This window comes from Biomphalaria glabrata, chromosome 10 (assembly GCF_947242115.1).
Source record: "Biomphalaria glabrata chromosome 10, xgBioGlab47.1, whole genome shotgun sequence".
Taxonomy (NCBI): Eukaryota; Metazoa; Mollusca; class Gastropoda; family Planorbidae; genus Biomphalaria; species Biomphalaria glabrata.
This window is the reverse complement of record NC_074720.1, coordinates 14,573,765-14,589,827: the sequence shown is the minus strand read 5'-3', so window position 1 is coordinate 14,589,827 and position 16,063 is coordinate 14,573,765. Positions and strand designations below refer to the sequence as shown.

General features: G+C 31.9%; 1 protein-coding gene and 2 long non-coding RNA genes across 11 annotated transcripts in view; 2 read left to right on the top strand and 1 right to left on the bottom strand.

The window, feature by feature from the left end:
* Window positions 1–4,163, top strand: part of LOC106054382 (sodium/hydrogen exchanger 10-like) — a 45,676-nt gene extending 41,513 nt beyond the window's left edge. For 6 of the 8 annotated variants that reach the window (XM_056043924.1, XM_056043925.1, XM_056043927.1 and 3 more), the window contains exons 27-28: window positions 237–292; window positions 3,301–4,163. In XM_056043924.1, the coding sequence (XP_055899899.1) occupies window positions 237–292; window positions 3,301–3,349 (105 nt within the window). In that variant the 3' untranslated portion in view covers window positions 3,350–4,163. Of the gene's footprint in view, window positions 1–236; window positions 297–1,889; window positions 2,492–3,300 lie in introns of those variants that run through there. The other 2 variants (XM_056043931.1, XM_056043930.1) reach the window with 2 other exon arrangements.
* On the bottom strand, window positions 2,194–7,940 carry LOC129928670 (uncharacterized). The gene is made up of 2 exons (XR_008780133.1): window positions 7,769–7,940; window positions 2,194–2,561 (listed from the first exon to the last, which is right to left on the bottom strand). It is a non-coding gene; the product is annotated as an uncharacterized LOC129928670 (long non-coding RNA).
* Window positions 7,172–15,983, top strand: LOC129928669 (uncharacterized). Of its 2 annotated transcripts, none has more exons than XR_008780132.1 (5): window positions 7,172–7,472; window positions 11,986–12,128; window positions 12,541–12,640; window positions 13,048–13,158; window positions 13,836–15,983. It is a non-coding gene; the product is annotated as an uncharacterized LOC129928669 (long non-coding RNA). The 2 variants fall into 2 exon arrangements; XR_008780131.1 differs by lacking the exon at window positions 7,172–7,472 and adding an exon at window positions 10,476–10,510 and having other exon boundaries at window positions 13,836–15,982.
* The last annotated feature ends 80 nt before the right edge of the window (window positions 15,984–16,063 follow it).

Below are 16,063 nucleotides of genomic sequence, written 5' to 3'. Positions count from 1 at the left end.
TTTGTTGATTAAAAAAGGCCTAAAATGCTTCTAACACTTTGAAAAAAACTTAATTTCCAGTTCAATGTTTATATTGCTAAATGAAATATTTCAAATAAAGTTACCTCACTTACAACCAACAATATCTGTATAATTGAAACAAGAACTACATTATAAAAGATACATTTAAACATTTAAGTAAAGGTATTGCACACTGTTGCAGATTGAATAACATTATGTACTTATTTTTAAACCAGGTCAGAATAAGCAGATCAAGTATATCAATAAACAGCTGGTCACCGGGTTCTGAAACGCAGGTTATTTATAAGATGTTCTTAGTTGTCACTGTCCTGTTTGTTTTCATTAGGTGTCCCAATTTGTTAAAAAAAGTATTGTTGCACCTGATTTGTTCTTCTCTTTGTTTATGTGATAACTTTGTTTTGTGATAACTTCTTGTTTCTTTCTCAGTGTTCTCTATTTATTGTTTAGTGCTCCACAAAATACTACACAAGTTGGCAAAACGCCATAAGTGATTTTAATTGTTGTTGTCATTACTGCAATTTAAATTATTTTTTTAAATTGAATAATTGATGTTAAATTTCAATGTTTTGCTATGAAAATATTTATTTTGGTATTTTTCTATATTAAATAACTATATTAAATAACTATCTAAACAACTTTAAAGTCATTTTATCTAATGAAAATTGTTTGAGTAAAATACAAATGCTAATCATCACCATCATCATTCCTTTGAGTTCCTCATGGAACATAGGGCCTCAGTAAAAACATGCCACTCTCCATGGTCTCTTGCTACTTTTTTTAAAGGCTTTCCAGCTCTTTCCGGTCCTCTTGGCTTTCTCTAGTATACTGTGTCGCTGTGTTCTTTTTTGGTCTTCCTCTACGCCTTGTTCCCTGGGGGTTCCATTCTAAGGCCTGCCTAACTTCCTCCCCAACAAAGAACAATCTACAATCTTCCAACTAAGAACAGGACACACACCACTATTAAATTACCACCTGAACAAAATAAACTCCACACAACTCCCCCTTTGCAGACACTGCGCCCACCCCTTTGAAACCGTAAACCATATCCTCTTTGAATGCCCCTCCCTAATCCACCTTAGCCAGACCCTACTTCCACTACAGCCCAACATAACCAACACCCTGTATGGCAGTGCTGAACAACTGAAGAAAACAGCACACTTTTTTTCCTTGGCACAGTCTGCAAAAGAGCTCACAGCTCAGCAGCAATAAAGCTGGCTAGAAGAAGAAGGCCTGCCTAGCTTTCTCAAATGCTAATAGCACTAGAATATGCATTGTGGATGACTGATCATTAATATGTGCTTGGGACTGTTCTAATGTTTTCCCTTATTTAAATACTGCCAGCCTTCACATCCTCTGTTCTAATGATTTCTCTGAGTTAAATACTGCCAACCATCACATTCTCTGTCTTTCTGTAACAATCTTTATTTCTGAAGGGACATCAGAACAAGACTTGTAAAAGAGACATCCTTCATTCGGAAAAACATAAAAAAATACTTTAAAAAAAAAAACAAAGCTTATATGAAGTGTCATTGTATCAATTAGTTTGGATCAGCCAAGTAATTTAATTTGTAATAGATTTAGACCAACACCAAGAAATATGTGCAATTAATAATATTTTTACCTATTGTTTTTATTTAGCGCTATTTCATTCTTTTAGCTTCTTCAATATGCTATGATCCTATCACTTATCTGGACCATCTGGGAAAATTGGGGGGGGGGGGGGGGAGAAAGAAAAGGATATCTGGGTGGATTTTACCGTATTTGGTTTGTAAAAGCATTTACAAAAAAAAAAAAAAAAGGAAACGACCTGAATTCAAACTTTTGACTGGAGAAGATTGTATAATTATATATTTTTTGTTTCAATTTAGAGCGCACTATTTTTTGTTTAGAGCGGCGACCTATAAAGAGGACTAGTTGTATCTTGATTCTAGATAAGGTGTCAGAGAAATAACGTACAAACGTTTTACTCGACAGATAGACAGACAGAGTGAGTTGATATAATTTTTGTAATAAAAATGTGAGGATTAGCTCTAATGGGTACTCATATTTAACTAGAGTAGCACTATTGGGAAAAAAAGACACTAAAACTAGAGACACTAAGACTGAAATGCAAAAAAGCTACAATAAATTAAACACTTAACCATAACTTACAAATACAAAAACACAACTAAATGAAATATTTAAATATCATTTATTTTTTTCTTTTCAAGTATCATTAAGGGATGCAACTATTTGCCTAAATAATCAAAGAAAACCAATGTTTTAGTAGAGTCTCTAGTTACAACATGAACAATTAGGTGACCTCATAAATCTGCATAGGCCTAAAATTCTTTTTAAAATCAGTTCAGGTATTTCATATTAATGACATCTAAATAAAGATCTTGAACTCTGTTCATTTTATAAATCATCTCCTCAGATCATGTGAAAACAGCCAAGAAAATGTTACTCCAGTCAGTAATAGGAAACATCTGGTGTTGGCCAAAAAGTTTTCGCAATGTTTTACCATGCTCACATCTGTAGTGTTATAACTTTCAACATCCCTGCATGGTATGACAATATGAATATTAAAAAAATAAATAAATAAAAGCCTAAATGTTGCTAGTAAGATCATTGACAACAAGCAAGCTCTGTTCTGACAACTGCCTAAGAAAAACATTTTTAAGAAAGATAAAAAGATTTAAAAAAAAACAGCACCTTTTGGGGCACGATTTTAACCTTTTTCTTTCTTAGAGAAGTATCTAAGATGCTAATCACAAAAACAGACTCACAAACTCTTTTTTCCCTTGGCTATTAAATTATCGAATAAAAGCAAACTTTATATTGTAATGTTAAGTCAAATTTTTGTACGAATGTACATTTTATTTGCATTGCTGCAATGTTCTGTTATGTGTAATGCACTATTGTAAAACAAATTTTCTCCAGGATAATAAAGATTATTATTATTATTACTATTACTATAACCACCTTTTGAATACTTTTTCAAAACTAATATTTAATTCTGAAAATTTGATAAATAGAATTTAAACTACTTTAGATCATAAATTCAATCCAAAACCTTATTGTTGCCTTATTTTTTATTTATTTTTCTTTTTTTTGCTTTTATTTAAAAATTAGCTTTGCCAACTTGTGTTCTGCTGTCTGGATCATCATTATATAGTGTTATTGTTTAGAAATGTAATGTGTTTAATAAATGTTAGAAATGTAATGTGTTTAATAAATGTTTAGAGCCTTGACTGATTTCAACACGCTCAGAGAAGTTTAATCTTATGCTTTACTTAGATTTAGAAGTAAAGTCAAGAGAGATGTTACCGCCAGCACTCTCATCTAGCATCTGATGCACCATTGAGATAATCATCTAGTCTCTGATGCACCATTGAGATTGGGCCAGAATTTTGAGACTGTTGACTATAATGAGCCATGAACTTGGGCCTGAATTTTGAAACTGTTGACCATAATGTGTCATGAACTGCCAAGGAAAGTAAACTTTTATTTTTTTGTGTTCATTAATAAAGAAAATTTGTTATGTATGGATTCAATGCAAAGTTTGTAAAGGTCAGTGAATTCACTTTCCAGGGGGTTAACTATCCTTTAATATCATAAAAGGTGCCCAAGTTTGTTTGTTTTTTTAATTTTATTAGATAACCCAACTACCTGGTTTGAAAGCACTGACTAGTTCACTGTTTGAAATGTAAATTGTTTGCTACCAATGTAAACTGAACTTTTGTTTGAACTCTAACTTGATCATGTCCTTGACATTTTGCCTCTATTTTGTGTTTCTTTTTTTGCCTTATGAGTCTGTTAATAATGTTGCTTGACTTGCTCTAATTTTCTGACTTGTTCTATTTCTTACTTTATTACTTTCTTGCTTCTTTATTCATTTTCTTACTTCTGTTATTTCATATTTAATGACAATAGGCTAAAGCATGTTATATTTCTTGCATTAAAAAAAATACTTTTTACTGTTTTTCTGAAAACTATGTAGATCTATTGTTTTACTCCAATACTTGCTGTTATACTAAATCTCATTTAAATTCACAATTTGTGATTGCTCCATGGACAATGTCATTGTATAATTCTTTAGATATTATTTCACTTCTTGTTCAACTTGTCTTTCAAAACATGTTCTCTCCTAAATACCTTTTTCTTTGTTCTTACTTTTCATACATTGACTGCATGTAATTCTAAATTAGTGTCTTTTTAAAATTGTTTCATTAAAATATTCATACTTTTCTCTTTGGTTTCCTTTTTCTGATGTTATAATGATTTAGCTTTGACACAGATAATTCACTATGAATTTCCAATCACCACTGCAAAAATGTGCAGAGTCCACTTGAATATTCGATTATCTGCAGATTTTTTTATTAAGCATTGTGTGCAGAGGTTTCGAGGGACTGGATAGCACATCATGGGCTGAACATGACCTGCAGGCCATTGTTAATAGGCAACACTGTATTAAGAGTTAAAGCACTTAGCTGTTGAATTCTGAATTCAGTTTCTCATGTTGGAACTTAGCTGAGCATGTTCAAAAGATGACTGCTGTCACATAATACCGTTGCCATACAAACAAAAGGGGTTTATTTAACCAGCCCCCTTAAAGCTTAGTTGTGTTAAGTGAATGTTTCAAGTTAGACATGAAACTGCATAGAAAACATTCACCACAGTAGTGCAATGAGTAGTTGACAGATACACTCATAAGCTTCAAAATTTTAATACCAATGTGAAGCTTAGAAGTCTATTTAAGAGAGAATGGTGAATCAAATGTGCTGAAATAAAGCTCACAAACCACTGACTGGATAACACAGGAACAAGGTTAGGATCTCCAATAACAATCTAGACTGCTCATAGCGCATTTCATATCATTAGTGTTACCGGTATCTAGTTTGGTAGAGGATTAATGTTGGTGATTTATGATTGTCATTGCTGGAATTGGTAAAGCGTGGTCGAGAGAGGCCAAGTGCGCTTGAACTTGGCTTGGCTATCTAGAAGGGGTTCAACACCCAACTCGAGCAGAGTTGTGTTTACTGAGCGCCTAAAGACAGCACGGAAAACCAACTCCTAGATACCCCCTCGCCCCCACTGGTCCACAAATGAGATTGGACCAAAAGCGCTCTGAGCATGCTATAAGCATGAAAGTAGCGCTATTATAAAAGCTATAATAAGAAGAAGAAGAACTCCACAGCCTATAAAATGCTTCTTAATGGCATGCGTCTCACAGGCAAAGTCGAGTAACTGGCTACCCACCCACCTGTGTTGGCAGGGTAGGTAATTCCTTGAACCCTGGTGTAGAACTAGAAAACACTTGTGATTTGAAATACTTTTTTGAGTCTTAATAAATTCATTTGAGATAATGACCACATGCTTATGTTGCTGACAAGAGTTTGCCATAGACTATGGCTATTGAACTGGTATGAAATCATGCACTGATAGTAGTAAAAACAATTTATTGCTGCAGGGGTCAACAACTGAATAGACAAACAATAAACATACATAAATGTAACCCTGCCAGACCCTATGTGTGTTTATTTTCTATACTGATAGTAATAAGAACTAAAAAAAATATTTTCTTATGCTATCATGCTCTTGAGAACCAGTATGTTATCTTATCTTATCTTATATAATACAGACGTTACTTCAAAAAAGAAGATGATTACGTCCTACGCGTCATGCATTTAGTCATGCATATTAACCAATGACTTAAATTGTTAGAACAAGGTCAGTTCAGAGTTATCTAGAAAACTTAAATTTGTAAATATTAAATGCTGCATATAAGGGGACACAATCCAGTGCCAGTTTCCATTCTACAAAGCTATTTTCAAAACTGTCTGGTAAACAGTTTTTACACATTATTTTTCCAACAGACTATCTCGGATCAAGCTGAAATTTTGCTCAAAATTAACCTGACAACACAAGAATCAATTAAAAAAAAAACAACCAATTACTTTAACTAATGGTAATTAATTAATTTGTTTGTTATCTCGAACAAGGGGAAAAATTATGTGTGTTTGAGGTGGTGGTATAAGCTGAATTATTCTCATTTATAGGTCGTTTTAAAGAAAGTTTGAAACAGACAATAGATATACAATAGTCTATTCATAGAAAACTCCACTAGCAAAGTGGTTAGAATGTCATCTTGAGGAGTCACGAGTTTGAATTCAGGTCATTTACCTATTCTTTTATAAATGCTTTTAAAAAACAATTACAGTAACATTCGCCCAAATATCTTTTTCTTTCTCTCCCCCCCCCCCCTTTCCGAACTGGTCCTGATTAAGTGATATAATTATAGCGTATTGAGAAAGCTAAAAACATGAAATAGTGGGAAACAAAAACTATTGGTAAAAATATTTCTAATCGCAGATATATTGTTGTTTGTCTAGATCAGTGATTCCCAAAGTGGTCTATATAGGGGGTCTACGGAAGTGAAAAAATAAATTGGGGGTCTATGGCTTGTAAATGGGGGTCTACGATAGTGGATCTCATTTAAGCATGTCGAGACTTTAAATTTCATTTAAATTTCATTTCCCATTAATGATTTGTGCCTTAGTTAATCATTTGAATTGTAACTATGTTAGTCGATTGATTTTATTTTGAAATTTTAACATCTTTTTAAAAATAGCTTAATTTTGTCTACATGAAAGTAATATTGTACATGGCCTAGTCTTAAAAAAAGTCCAGTGTTGGTTATTAGAAATTTGGCTTCATTTCGTCCTTGTGAAACAAGCAATAGCACTTGTGCTTTTTATGCAATAAAGTTTAAAGTTATGTCGCTATGAAACCATTAAATCTGGAATATCACTGAGATAACGCCAACATGATAAAATAGATTCAGATTTGAAATACTTTGGATCACTTCAAGTTCAGAATAGACCCAGAGTAGAAAAAAAGTTTGATTAAACATCACAAAAGAGAAGAGGTTTATGAGCATTTTAAAATATTTTACTTTATCAAACTCTAGAAAACTGCACACTGTAGGCAAAAAAAACCCCAACAACTTTGCCAACCATTGAGGAGGTTTTACAACCTGTTTTACACAATCCTATATCTGATATCATGAAAAATATTCATCTAAGCAACAATACAGTTCAAAGGTGTAATGGTAAGATGAGTTAGGACAAATAAAAAGGTTCTTATGTAATTACTTGCAAATGACTTACTTCTAAAAAAAAACAAAGCCCCATCGAAACCATTCTGGCGCGGTGTGGGGTAATTTATAAGGTTTCATTGGGTAGATTGACCTACTTACAATCGCCCCTATAAAAACGTTAACGGATCGGTGTGGGATTTTAGTTATTGGGCCGTTAACGTCTTTCCGCTTTCGTGCCGGTGTGGGATTTCCCCAATCACGCCAGAACCAACATGATGAAATCTTTATTATAACATAAAAAACAATATTATGATGTTTTAAAATGTAGTATTAATCGTCTTAAAGCTAAATGTTGCTTTGAATCCTTTTTGTAAGTAATATTAAGATTTAAAAAAAAAATTAATTAGGGTTCTATTGGGGAAATCCCTAACTGGAATAGTGAAGTTTTACCCGTATGGGCCCAATGCAGACTTTTCGTAATCAAATAGTGTATGTGTGTGTGTCTGATTTTTTGGTATTAGTATACGACACTAGAAACGCTAAATTAGGTTTCTCTTATATTTTCAGAATATGCAGAAAAAAATGCAGATTACAAATATGTAATTTGTTTTCCTCGGAGATAAATAGTTTTTAAAATATATATTTTTAAGTTTTATTTCTTATTACCATATATTGTCATTGGAAATACGCCATTTTGGTTTTAAGGCTTAGTACTAGACTATCTCCCTTGAATTACTTGCCAACTTTTTTCTGTTGCTGCTTTGTCTTTCTTTCTAGCAGCTATTAGATCTAATATTAAAATTCATTTAAAATGCAAACAATCTTTTGTACTTTGAAAAATAGCTAAAAATCGAAATTAAAATCATGTAGTTAAAGTAATAACAACAGACAAAAAAATTAATAGAAAAATAAAAAAAATAACTCTAAGCCTAACAAAATATCTTTTATTGGCAAAATAAAAGTAATTAAATAAATAGATACCGGTACCCTAAATACATGAAAATAATAGACATTAAATGTTATTTAAAATATTAAAAGCATGCAAGAAAAAAATCAAATAGCTAAATAGATCTAATCTGAATAGATTGTAAGATGAAATATTAATCAACACTTAAAAATTTAGGCTAAAGCATCATACTCCAAGCAGTGGATTTGGCAAAAAACAGTTACATGTGGCCTCTTGTGGTACAACCACATCAAAGTGATTACCATTTGTATGCAATAGTGTTATGTTGCAGCATATATGGTTGTCTGTGTGAGATAGTATCTATGTGTTTGCATCATGAAATAAAGGTTTTAATAATAGCTATGAGTATTTTGTTTTGTTGTGGTTTGGTGAGAATGTATAGGTGTCTCTTTGCAGTAGTGTAGCAGCTGCAAGCATTTCTGCAGTTGTGGCCCATGTTGTATCTTTTTTCATCAGCTCCATATGCTGCTGTTAAAAAAAATATGGTAGCTATAAGTACAAGTTCTTTATCCTTCTCTTATTATGTACGGTAACTTATAATAATATTGAATGAAAAACAATGCACAATATAAGAACAAGCAATATCTACAACAAGGTAGAGAAAGTAACGATAGGACTGAAGAGTGGAAGGGAACTCCTTTTATAACAGATTCGGGAAATGTTACAATGGCATCACAGTTAGTAACCTTGTGATGGCTCCAAATAGGGATGGGGCGATGAAAATCAAAGGCTTTATCAAATCTCTTTAATGAGATGAAAGAGCTTCAAGATAAAAATACTATGTCACTACTTCTGTGGACCAAATAGGGGAGGGGGACTAGAATCTATGACAGTCAGAGTGTATTTGTCATACGTAACTACTTCTTGATGTAACTACTTATAGACTGCCGGCCAACACGATATGATCCAACCACGGGAGTTTTAGTCGTACATAACTATCTGTAGAAGCTGGCCGACATTATAGGATACAACCAAGAGAGTTTTGATCGTGACATGGTTTATGTTGCGTCACGTTTCAGTGTTAGTCTCATCCGACGTAGACCTCAGTTTAACTCCATGTCGGTGAAACGAACCGACAAAGAAGGCGAAGAAGGATAAATTTTGACCAAGTAAAACACCGTACCTTGCCCTTCTCCCTTTATGAGCATACCAGCGATCCTAGCAGTAGATGACCTAATATGACCACGGCGCCGGCGAAGCTCCGAGCAGGGGAAGGTGATGTTACATCACACCTAGTTCTGCGGTAAAGACAAAGATCGCGTGTGACGGCCGGCGCAGCGAGGGTTTAAAGGTACGTAAGAATAAACGGAGACAATCGCCACCTGTACGGTACGGCGGGAGAGAAAAACTTGCTTTGGACTCCGTAACGGAATGTAATACATGGGCGCTAGTGGATCCATGTGAAGAGAAGGGTTGGTAGGTGGAGTCGCTAACCCCCCCCCCCCCCCCCCCCACAACTACACATCTTAAACAAATTTAGTGTAATAGGTGAGGATTTTTTTTAATGAACTCCGAAAGTAAAGATGCATAAATTATCCAAATAGTAGTGTATATGCTTCTTATCTATTTCTTTATACATTGGCTTTTGTTCCCCACTCTACGCAAAGTAAATTTCAGATTGTGAAACATGATAGTTTAACAGGTGCTACGTAACGTTTAACAAAGACGTTCGTGATCTAGTTACACTCGACCTATCCTCCCTCCAAGAGAGGTGGAGCCAGAGTTAGTGGTAAGAGTTATAAACACAGACAATAGTCCTATCTGATCATAAAACACACGCCAAACAATCTCTGGTAGACAGTAGACTCCACTCAGAAGACCTCACGGCGAAAGAGAAAGGGACACTGATCTGTGTCAGCTTCATAAAATTCTTTCTCTTCGTGGTGTGATTTTACGAAAATAGAGAGCGCTCAAATTTCGTTAGAAATGTATAGATCTAACTGTAGTCTTAATCATCAACAGATAAACATAAAAGTATTATTTCTTATAGTAATAAGTTTCCCGTACTAGATCTATATCATTTATTGTCATTGCTCTAAAAAGATCACTAAGTCAGAATGCATAATTTTGTTCAAAAAATAATAATAATTAAACATAACATGTATATCTAGATGCGTGTTTCATTTCATTTAATTCATGCATATTTGTTTTTTATTTTATCATTATTTCGCTTTGCTTGGTGAGTTAATATATTAATTATAGATCTAATTGTTAACATATATTTTTTAATTAATAATTTCATAAGTAGAAAAAAAGAAGAAACAACAAGTTCATCGATTTATTAATAACATTTTATTTAGACCTTCATTTCAGTAAATATACTTAAAAAATCATAAGTTGACAGCATAAGAACAAAAACTCTCTTTAAAAAAAGTTATTGAAAGTTCAATATAGGTAAGGGAGATAAATATGCTTAACAAACAACATGGTGGTCGGCAAAGGTATCTGCGTATCTAAACTATAGTTATAGAGTTATAGTCACTCTAGTCTAGGTCTAGTCAATCTAGACTTTCATTAATATAATAGATCTATTATAAATAATTATATGAGCTGTACTTCTTGATATCAATGCATATGTTCTTCAACTCATGGCAGCAATGGCAGCAGCCATGGAAATTCAATTGGAATGGTCGTAACTTAGATCTATAAGTTAAAGTCTTAAGCCTATCACAAGTACAGATCATTATCAGATGACGAATCTCTAAGTACTCTAACACTACTAACAGATCTAATCTAGATAGTAGATTAGGTCTAGACTTAGAATAGATTTATAGATATAGATCTATCTAGATAATCTAGAATGCTAAGAATCTAGATCTAGATCTAGAGATTCTATAGATCTCTCTAGACTAGTTTTATTATAATATCTAATAGTAATAATAGGCTACTAGATCTAGTACGATATAATATTATTAATATATATATTATATCTAGACTTGAGACCTATTAAATCTAGATCTAGACGACTTAGAGTACTTAGACTTAACTTAAGTGATTAACATTCATGCGTTATGACTAGATTTACTGATTTACTATTTAGAATAGATTCTAGAATCTACCATGAAATGGCTAATGCATCTGCAGCATAGAATTAGATTTAGTTAAGGACTTGACTTACTAGATCTTAAATCTAAATCTACTACCTTTTAACTTTTAGGGCAGAATATTAGATCTAGTGACCTAGTCTATATGCCTATCTAGTCACGTAACTGTAAACTAATACTTAGACTTAGGACTTTGGACACTTTGGTATATTAATATAATAATTATTATACTCATAGTACTCATACTCATATATAGATTTTAGTTCTATTCTAATTCAAATATTTTGAGGTTAGAAAAAATTGACCTAGACTTATAAGATATATATACTAAGACTTAGTAAACTTAGATCTAGATCTAATAAAAGATAGTCTAGAATAGTCTAGATTCTAAAATCTAGTTGTTATTAGAAAATTTAGTAGATATAGAATAATATTTAATTAATATATTGTTAATACAGACTATAGTATAGTATAGTAGGCGATAGGTCATTTAGATTAAATAATTCTAGATCTAGTAACTAGTTATAGTCATAGACCTATAGTATAGACTTATAATCTTATAATATAGATATTTACTTTGTAGAGACTAATGTACAATATTAGGCCTACACTCCAGATCTTGAAAATCTAGTCTAGAGTTTAGAATGTTTAAATTTATACAAATAAATAAAATCAAACGTTTATATTGGTTTTAAAATCAGATATTGAGATATGTCTAGAAAAATATGTATATATATAATTATATAGTAATATAGTATATCTATATTAGGGGCCTATATATAATAGACTAACGGCTAACCCTATAGCTGCTATAGACTATAGCCCTATATTGACATTGTTTTTTTTTTTTTTTTTTTTAAATGTTCCTTCAGAGTTGAAGATATCTACTTGGTAGTCTAAACCTTAAAGGAGCTTAGGGAAGTGATGGCATTTGCAGGGTATGAACCAGACGACCATGCAGAGACCAACGAGGCGACCAAACAGTCCATCGTGCATACCACATAACCAGGTCCAGGTAGCGTTACATCTTTATTCACCAATACTCAATATATGTTAGATTTTATTTTTTGTAAATTTTAAAGACTCTAGGCTCTATGTAATAGAATTAAATAGATCTATACAGATCTAGAAATTCTAGATCTATAAACTAGACATAGATCTAGATTATATTTAGATCTAGCTAGAATATCTAGAGGTCTTAATACTAATTATTATATTATAAATACATTTTTCTACAATTTGATCTAGGATTCATTCTATAGGCTTAGCTAAGGCTTAGGCTTTTTAAAATTTCATTGTGTGGATACTGTTAAAGAAAAAATACAGAGTCTCATCATTAGGCTATAGCAACAGTTTTTCTTATACACCATACCATAAACATTTCAGGATTTGTCTTTATTGTAATTTTATTTTTTTTTTTTTTTTAGAATGCCAGTTTTCTTTAAGGGCAGCTGACAATAAGAATTGTCTATGTATGCACTACAGATGCTGTTCAATATCTTTTCATGAGGAAGCCTGCTCAAAAAGGTACGAAGAATAAATTTTTCTTTAAGATTACTGATCAGTGACACCCTATCCCCCCAAACCAAATGAAAATTTTAATGAGATCAAATCGATTAAATAAAGAAAATGTAAAATAAATGTTAATTTTGTGAAACAATGTTCGAGAGCAATATCTTCAGCTTTTTGTAATTTCACTGAGATTTAAGTTCATTATTAATTTGCATAAAAAATTATAATGAACATTTATACAATGAAAATAGGGCCTACATAGAATTGTTTTTGACCTAATGTCATTATATAGCAACAATCCTTCTTGTATACCTTACCTTAAACATTTTGTGTTTTGCCTCTATTGTAATATTATTTTTTTTTGCATTCTTTAAACATTTTTTATGTTTTTATTTATTTATTTTTTTATTTTTTTTTAACAGATCGCCACATTTTCTTTAGGGGAAGTTGACATTAATCTTTTAGGTTAATAATAACCTATGCATGCAGTACAGATGCTGTTCATCTTTTCATAAGCAAGCCTGCTCAAGAAGGTAAGAATTAAATTTTGCTTTTAGATTACTGATCAGCAATCTGAAAGTAAATTGTTAATGGGATGGAATTTATTAAATGTAAATAAAGAAATGCTATCCTAATTTTGAAATATGCTGGTTGTGGTTTTTTTTTTTTGTTATGTTTTTTTTAAGTTTCACTGTGATAATTATTTATTTTAATTCTAGAATAACTTTTCAGCCAACTTATTTTTAAAATTACCATAGAACTCTAATTACAACAGAATATAGTTGTATTAATAAGAGCCTGTGATAAAGTTAATATAAATAAATTGGACAAAATATAATATTGAATGAATTGAAGCCTAGCTCGATCTAGTCTGCCATTGCACTTTTAGCATAGTCAAATACCAGTGCCACATTTGCTGACACCAATTCATAACATTTAATTTAAGGAGAAGATTGAACTCCAAATTTTGAAATACCATTAATTTTTGTGTTGCTTAATAGGCTTTAGAAGCAACCTAATTTTTTAGCACCGTTTATCATCAAGGGCTGGAAATATAACCGTTAAATAGTATGTCCACATAGATAAATGTAAGGTCTTCTGATGTTTAATTGTTAGATTCTTTTTATTATTAATACAGCTTGAAGGTAGTTTTATTACATGAGTTTTATTACATGACTATAATATTTATTTGTTTGTTTGTTTGTTCCAGCTGCTGCATGGAAGTCAAAATATGAATTATTGCCACCAGTCTTGAAGTCAGCTTGTAAAGAATGCTAAGAATTGAATGAAAATGCTGTCTTGATATCTTGTTTGTACTGTTATATTTGTCTTTTGTGTTGGTTAATTATTCCATGAATAAAAAAAAAAAAAAGTTAATTGTGTAAGTTTGATTTAAGAATAAATGATCAGAGCATGCAAGTCTTATATAGTACGTTACCAAAAATTGTATTGTTTGATAGTGTTCAAACCCAAAAATGTAATTTAACTTGTCCATTACTTTATAAATATGTTGACATTATAGCTAGATGTATATAGAAATCATGCACTGATTCAATTATTATAATTTCCAAACAATTATGTCAAATAATTCTATTCAAATAATTCTATTGCTAGATCTAAATCATCAGTGTGAAAGTAGACCTATGTAAAAGGTTAAAAATCTCATACTAAACCATTGAGCTGCATTTGAACAAAAAGGGCATTATAAACAAAAAATCACTAATGAATTTGTTTTAAACTACAGTATTGAAAAACATTAAAGATTATTCCTAATTAAGCCATAATAAAATTTAATGATTGAACCATCGGAGACAGTATTTGCATAATACCTAATTGAGCCCTAATAAATATTTCAGTTACTAAACCATTAGGGCCAGCATTGGACCGATAATGGCACAATAAGGGTTATCCCTAATTGAACCCTAATTAATATTTCAATTACTAAACCATTAGGGCCAGCATTGGACCGATAATGGCACAATAAGGGATATCCCTAATTGAACCCTAATAAATATTTCAGTTACTAAACCATTTGGGCCAGCATTGGACCGATATTGGCACAATAAGGGTTATCCCTAATTGAACCCTAATTAATATTTCAATTACTAAACCATTAGGGCCAGCATTGGACCGATAATGGCACAATAAGGGTTATCCCTAATTGAACCCTAATAAATATTTCAGTTACTAAACCATTCAGGCCAGCATCGGACCGATATTGGCACAATAAGGGTTATCCCTAATTAAACCCCAATGAAAATCTCAGTTACTAAACCATTGGGGCTAGTATGGGCTTGATTAGGGCGCGATTCTGGAAATCCCCAATGAATCCGGAAGTGGGTTTACCCATTCTGGGCCGATATTGGCACGATTAGGGTAGCCCGTATTGGTCCCTTATGGGAACCTAATGACGCCAATGTGCAAACGGTATGCGCGCCCATTAGGGCGCGATTTGGGCTATTTAGGGCTGCAATTAGGGCAAAGGGGGATAACCCTAATTAAAACTGATACTGGGCCGTAATGGGCATGTTTATAGGGATATGTTATTTTCCAAATTTAACTTAGTCAAACATTATCTAATCGAGAAGATATAATGTTAAACCTTAATTGAAGCTCAATATGGACATTTTATTATCAAATTTTTCAACCAATAGGGCTTTTTTTTATTATTAGTCAATTCATGTAATGCATATTATTATTTTTTTTACTTCATTTTAATTTGAATATCATCAATATATATATATATATATATAATTATTTATTTATTTATATTGTCTAGAATCTGTAAGAAAAATTTGAAGTTAATGAATTTCCAAAAAAATTCAGGGGGGTCTACCGAAAACTGGAAAACATGGCAAGGGGTCTATGAGACAGAAAAGTTTGGGAACCACTGGTCTAGATCTATTCCAAACTTAATTACATGAATGATCCAAACTATTTGATACAACTACAGCTTTGTTTTGTTTTTTTAAAAAGTATTTTTAGCGGCTCCCGAAAGAGGAAAAGATGCTATTAGTTTTGTGGGAAAGTCTGTCCGTCCGTCCCATATAGATCTCGTAAACTCGAAAAGATAGTGAAAATCCGACATATTAATATTTTCTAAAAGCGAAAAATCTAATTTTTAAAATCACTTGTGCAAGCAGTTTTTTCATAAAAATACACCACTTTTACAACTATTCACTATTAATAGTAACAAACATTGGAGGCTCTTTTGTAGGGGAAATAACTATCATTTCATATTTTTAACACATTTATGCAAACGGTTTTGGAATTTTTTTATGAATTTTTTTTTTTTTTTTACATTTTTATTGCTCTTAGTTAAGTAAGTTTTGTCTACTACATTTAGGCTACACGAAAAAAAAATGTCTTTTTTTTAAAGAGAAAATATCTATTTAGTATGTATATAAGTTGGACAACAATTAAAACAACAATTAAGTA